Source organism: Tupaia chinensis, unplaced genomic scaffold (genome assembly GCF_000334495.1).
Source record: "Tupaia chinensis unplaced genomic scaffold, TupChi_1.0 Scaffold000164_1, whole genome shotgun sequence".
NCBI lineage: Eukaryota > Metazoa > Chordata > Mammalia > Scandentia > Tupaiidae > Tupaia > Tupaia belangeri.
The window spans coordinates 2,727,150-2,733,958 of NW_006159638.1; the positions used below are offsets into that span (position 1 = coordinate 2,727,150).

Sequence of the window (6,809 nt, forward strand, 5' to 3'; positions counted from 1 at the left end):
ATATAATTCCCATATATAATGGAAGCAGCAACTTCTTGGAACAGTAAATGGAATGTAACCTCCTTGGGCCATATGCATCTTAATGATAAGTCGGAAATGTGCCACAGGACACACACTGTTTAAATTAGGCTTTGATTTACATGACTATAAGTGGGTTGGAGGGCTTGACTAAGTGTAATAGATGGCAGGCCCTGCTACATATTGCTTGGAAGGAGGAATATTGTGTTCTTCTTTGTAACATAAATGAATGTAGGCACCTAAGTGGATGGGGAAGGGTCTGAGATTAACCCCTGACCCCACCAGGTATCCCCTTGTGCCTCCATTTGGCCATTTGTAAAGTCTTCACTATGAAAGCAACCTATAAACCCCTATTTACAAGTGAGGTAAGGTACTTATACATAGCTACCTTGAGTATTCAAATCTAAGGACTAGACCACCTGCAGCTCCTCTTTCAGAAACCTTACTGTCAGGGTGACAGACAGCCCCTTTAGTGGAGTTTCAGGTGCCTCACCTATGGTCCTTTGTGGGTTTCTGAAACTTAAGCTTTTCCTGAAATTTGTAATTTTGATGTCTCAAAATAGATGCCTTGACAGTCTAACATATTTTATAGGAACACAATAAAACTAAATCAAAGAAACAAATTTAAATTAACATAGTAACTGTTAACATCCAAAATGCAGCAGGAAGCAGAAGGATGTTCATCAAAGCACTTTTTCATTGTAGAAAAAAATCAGATAATAGCTAAATGCTCAGCAGTAGGAAAATAGGCACATTATGGTATATCCATATAATGGAATATCAAGAATCTTTGGTCTTTAAGGGCTATTTACTGACATGATAAAGGTTAATAATATAGAACTGAATCAAAGACCAAAGCTGCTGAATTGTACAGATTTTATTTGTCAACCTATCTAAGATAATCTATCTGGAAAAGAGGAAACTGTAACAAAATATTCGTAGTGGTTGTGGAGCAATGGGAATGTGGAGAGTTTTTCTTCTTTTATGTATTCTTTATTTTTTCAAGCTTTTTTTTATATAAAAGGCTCATATTATTTGAAGAATTTGGTGGGTGGTGGTAGTTTTTTAAAACAGTGTGAGTAATTTCGTTATAAGATTTAGTGCAAGAGTCTGAGTTCAAGACATCTGAAATCTAATCAGTCTGGAAATGAACTCATTTTCCTCCCCTGATCCTCTTCTTTCTGAAGCCTTCCCTTCTTCTTCTCAAGTAAAGGCAGCCCTAGTCTTTCACTTGCTCAGGCTAAATGCTTAAACTTATCATTGACTTTTCTCTCTCACCTTTCCAATTCAATTTATAGGCCAATTCAGTAGGTTGTATATTTAGAGTATTTCCAGAATGTGATCAGCTTCTCCTCACCAACTCTGATGTTCAACATGGTTTAAGCTGCCATCCTCTCTTCCTGGGATTATAGAATTAACCTGTTCTCCCTGCTCCAATACTTACCTCTTTTTATCAACTTTCCACACAGCAGCCAAAGTTACTAAAATATAACTCAGATCAGTCATTCTTCTGATGAGAGCCCTGAAGCCTCTTCATCTCATGTGAAGTCAAAGGCCCTAAGTGGTCTCCTGCCATGTCTCTGATGGTAATATCGACTCGCTCTCTTCACAGTGCCCTCCTATTTCTCTCCTGCATCAGGTTGTCTGCATTGGCTTTTGCATTTAGTGTGCAGAATGCTTTCTTATGCCACATATTCACATGGCCAGCCCTTTTACTTCACTAAAATCTTTTCCCAGTTATCACTTTTTCAGTGAAGCCTTTTTCTGACCACTCCAGCAATACATACAAGCATACATACACACATGCACAAGCATATCTTCTAAACCCTTTCTCTGCTTTACTGTTTTTCTATTTAGCACTTATCAGCTCTTAACATATTCTGTAGTATTTTGATTTGTTTATTACCTTCCTCCTTGTCCCCAAGAATATGAATATAACCCTTATGAGGACAGGAATTTTTGTTTATACTTTTTACACCTAATTGTAGCCCTCAGAACTGTGCCTGCCACGTAGTAGGTCCTCAGTAACTACTATGAGTATCTATCATCAATAGGAAAGTTGATATGTTGCAGTCATATTATAATTACCCACATGATTTTTCTCTCCGATTACCTGTAGATTGTAGCATCTAGACTAAACCTGCTGGTATGTTGATATGATTTCTCTGAACTGTGTTTCTCTTTTCACTGAAATCAACAATTCTAGATATAGTAAATTGGGAAAGTTTATCTCTTCCCTAACATTAAGTTTATCATTCAAACTCGTAATAAGCTATTTTAATTCAATTCCTTTCACTTCCTGACTTAACCAATTATATATTAAACTAATGTATTTCAGAGACTTCTGGGGAATGGGGTTAAAATTAAAGAGACATTGTTCTTACAGTCTACTGTCTAGTGGACAGACATAATTAAACTATAAATTAAAGTACAATACAACAAGTAAAAATAGGAACAATACAGAATGAGAGGAGGTACTCCCAACTGGCACAATACAAATTCAGGATCAAATGTCACATACAAAATATGAACTCTCATAGAAGAGGGATGAGCAAGATGTTTATCAACAAGACATGTTGCCAGCGTGGGGCATGTCTTAAACAGTTCTGAGTTCTGAAAACCTTTCCAAGCTTCATCATTTGCTGAACTCTTCATATGTTTATCAAATGCTACCTAACTATTCATATCTGTAAGTAAAATACAGAATAGATTCATACATATGTTTCTTTTACATTTAATTTATAGCCACAAACCTTATTATAGAGATAAAATCTTTCCATATTTCTTTATTTCAGTTGAAATTAAACAGCTTATCATTTAGAGTGGAAAACAAAAGACTATTTTTCTATTTAATTTTAAACTGACATATGGGAATTGTAGAAATTAATTTTTTTTACCATGATGTAACTACATTTTAAATGGAATCATACCTCTCCCTTGATTATCTATAGCAGACTGTAGGGTTGGTATGTACACATCAGAGATTTTTCTGTGTCGAACAATTATATAATATCAGTACTTTTTATTTTCTAGAGGAAAATTGTTTTACTAGCTGGAATTAACCAATTTACATGTGTTTCCCCTCTGCCTTCTTTCTCTTTTTGTTTTTCAGCCTTTGCAACTGGACTGTGACCTTTGTGCCATAGTGTCAAACTCAGGTCAGATGATTGGCCAGAAGGTGGGAAATGAGATAGATCGATCTTCTTGCATTTGGAGAATGAACAATGCCCCCACCAAGAGTTATGAAGAAGATGTTGGCAGCATGACAACAATTCGAGTCGTGTCCCATACCAGTGTTCCTCTTTTGCTAAAAAATCCTGACTATTTTTTCAAAGAAGCAAATACTACTATTTATGTTATTTGGGGGCCTTTCCGCAACATGAGGAAAGATGGCAATGGCATCGTTTACAACATGTTGAGAAAGACTGTTGATGTCTATCCAAATGCCCAAATTTATGTGACCACAGAGAAGCGCATGAGTTACTGCGATGGAGTTTTTAAGAAGGAAACTGGGAAAGACAGGTGAGTCTTCTCTGAAACAGTCTTACTGTCTTTTATTAGCTTTTATGCTAAATCCTTTGCTGATTTTTTTTTCCAGCTATAAAATTAACAGAGTTATTTTTTAAACTGACTCTTTTATGTTTTTGACTATTATGATTACTTGATGAGCCAGCAACTAGGTCCCATTTCTTCCACCTACAATACCTTCTGTTCTATTTTGATTGGCTTAAGAGTCCTAGAAACACTGGATGCTTCCCTGAGATATCTTTAGATCTTCTCTTATTTAGTTCAGTTTGCTATTGATTAAATTGGGTTTCAGCTGAAAGAGAAAGTCCATGCATTTTTTTGTTTGTTTTAAAACTGAAAAATATTAAGGAATTTCAGGAGTATGCATTGATCTAAACTCCTCTGGAAATTGTGACTAAATTTTACCTGAGACCACAGATAAGAAAGGCTATCGATTCTCTGATAAGATTGCATACCTTCTTGCATGCAAATAGACCTTATCTTGAATACCATAACCTGGTATCAATATGTTAAACAGAATACCATATTGAAATTATTCATTATTTAACATTATTCACAGTTGGATTCTTAAAGAGAAATGAAGTATAAATACCCTTCACTCAATTATCCAAAAAACAATTTGCATTTTTGTGTTACCTCTATTATTTATGCAGCATTCCGTAACCACCCTTTTCTCTTCCTTTTCTTGAGGCTTGCTTACCTCCTTCTTCCCCTTCCTTCTCCTATTTCCTCTCTTTGTTCCCTTTTAATCCTCTTTGTCTCCCATACAATTCTATTGCTAGCCTTTTTTTCTCCTCTTTAGAAAGATAAACATTGTAAGGGGGAAATGTGTAATTACAAATCAGTTGATCTTGGCTTATATATCTACCTCTAATAAAGGATTTTGAAGGAAGATACTAAAACTGATGGCTAGGGTTTTAAATTTTCTGTGAGTTTTGCTTATTTGTGCGATGCCACGGATTAATTGGACATCAGTTATAATTCTATTATTCATATTCTGATTTTTTCAAAATGTATATCTTTTACTGTTCAATAATATTCAATCTAAACTTTTAACTATATTCAGGTATGTGCTTGAGAGGAAGCAGTTTCTTGTATCCCTCTGGATATAATCTGAATTCTGATAATTATTTAATATTTTTAGGCGAATCAACTCTCCTACTGATAATGTGGGTTGATTTGAATTTAGCAACTTTTACTTTTGAGCACCAAAAATATACAACTTTATATGGAAATATAACACAGAAATAACCATAATACTGGTCCCTTCTACTGTTTGTATTAGCAAGAATAATGTCAAAGTTTAGCTTTGATTCATAAGCTTTCCAAAGAGACAGGCAACAGAAATAAAAGAAGTAGATATGGTGCTTCAAAGAAACATGTAGAACCATTCTATAAATATGGCAATTCTCAAGAGGTTTGGAAATGTCTGGTCTCTCACTAGCCCAGAGCAAGGCAATTAATTAGATCTATTTGGTTTCTCATTAGTTAGAGTAGCCCTCAGGGTATCCCCCAGTCATAACTCTAAGCCCTAGAATCATTTGGGGGTATCAGAGAAGAGCTTAGCATGGTCTTTGTTCCTCTGTCTTTATCACATATCAGCTTTTGCTGTGAGGTTGCAGTAAAACAACACTGTCTCAGATTGTACAAGAATTAGGAGAGAATAGCTTTGGGAGAATGTTTTCCTCTAGTTTTATTCTTTCTTTCTTTCTTTCTTTCTTTCTTTCTTTCTTTCTTTCTTTCTTTCTTTATTTCAAGTTAGATGCCATTAATGATCATTATCTATATCCAATAATTCATTAGTGGTAAAAAATGGTTACATTTTATCATGTTTATTTATTAGCTGATATACTTCATGAAGAGAAACTTGCCCTAACTATTTGGTTACCATGAGACAGAAGACACAACTGATCTCTTTACCAATTTTAATGCATTAGTTCCTCCAAAGGTGACTGCACATACATTATCATTAATATTTACATATTAGCTTATACTTAAATGTATTTGAATTATTTCAATCAATTATGTTTATATCCTTGTGCTCAAAATGTCCTCTTTCAGCCTGTGAGGACCTTTCCAAATTGGCTTCCTATCCTTTTGATGTGCCTTTGGTAGTATTAGATAACTCCTCTGCTTCCTGGTATTATCAGATATTTCAGGCTCTTCTTGTACGTATCCTGATGCAGAACTGGATTCAGACATTTCTCCAAAGAACTTTGATTCCTTTAAGTAGTCAAGAAAGCATAATCTTGGTGCTATGAGCATGCATTGCTGCTGGATTGCTCTTTGTGAACACTGAACAAAACCAATATATAAACAATATATGCTATAATATTGTTTAAATATAAAATTGTATGAGTTCAAGTCAAAATTTTATATTCAAATTCAGGGATACTAGGTTTCATATCACCTCATTTAGCTTACATCAGTTTCTTGTTTCTACCATATGAACAATTGCAGCTTCCAGAGTCACTAATATAATTTATTCATCAGCTTTATCCCATGACATACAAACACACAACAATCTTAGAACAAAAATAACAGTACAACAAGCACTATGATTATTGTAAACATTTTGACATTATTTGACATTTAAGAAGAAGTTATAAAGGCAAGCATTTATGTGGACCTGTGTTCACAAAGTATATATTTGTTTTATCCCCAGAAAAGTTTTTAATATTTTTCTCTTAATTAAACAGAAGTAAGTTAAGCGGGATATATCACTGCAGACATGAGGAAGCAGGGAAGAAATGGTACCCCTCTAATTTTACTTTCATTTTAAAGCCATTTAACTTGACTTGTCTGTACTCATTGGAACTTTTTAGCAAGTACTCATTTTTATCATCAAGTTTTTAATGGAAAGAGATCATGTCACTATTATCATGTATAATTTATAGAATTAAAAAAAATTATGTCACTAGTAGTTAAAGTGATTCATGATAAGAAAAAAAATGTTTAAATGGAGTTCCTAAAAAAATGCTTCTCAGCTTGCTTCTTCAAATAGTCAAAAATCACTTTTTAAAAATATGACCCTCCCACTTAAGGTAGATATCTTTTCATTTTACTGGTAGTTTTATTTTTGTTTAAAGCAATTTCTCATTAGAGTAAACATGAAGTAGTACAATAAATATATATACCTAAATTCATACAGTAAGTCTGGACCAACTAATAAACACATTAGAAATTAGAATACTTTTTCTTTTCTTTTCTTTTCTTTTTTTTTTTTTTTTTTTTTTTGGAGGTTTTTTCTTATGGGCATGGGG

The 6,809-nt window shown here is 34.0% G+C and overlaps 1 protein-coding gene across 3 annotated transcripts in view; it reads left to right on the plus strand.

The window, feature by feature from the left end:
* Positions 1 to 6,809, plus strand: part of ST6GALNAC3 (ST6 N-acetylgalactosaminide alpha-2,6-sialyltransferase 3) — a 612,627-nt gene that overhangs the window by 380,711 nt on the left and 225,107 nt on the right. For all 3 annotated transcript variants that reach the window (XM_006146060.3, XM_006146059.3, XM_006146061.3), the window contains exon 3: positions 3,131 to 3,540. In XM_006146060.3, coding sequence (XP_006146122.1) covers positions 3,131 to 3,540 — 410 coding nt within the window. The remainder of the gene's footprint in view (positions 1 to 3,130; positions 3,541 to 6,809) is intronic.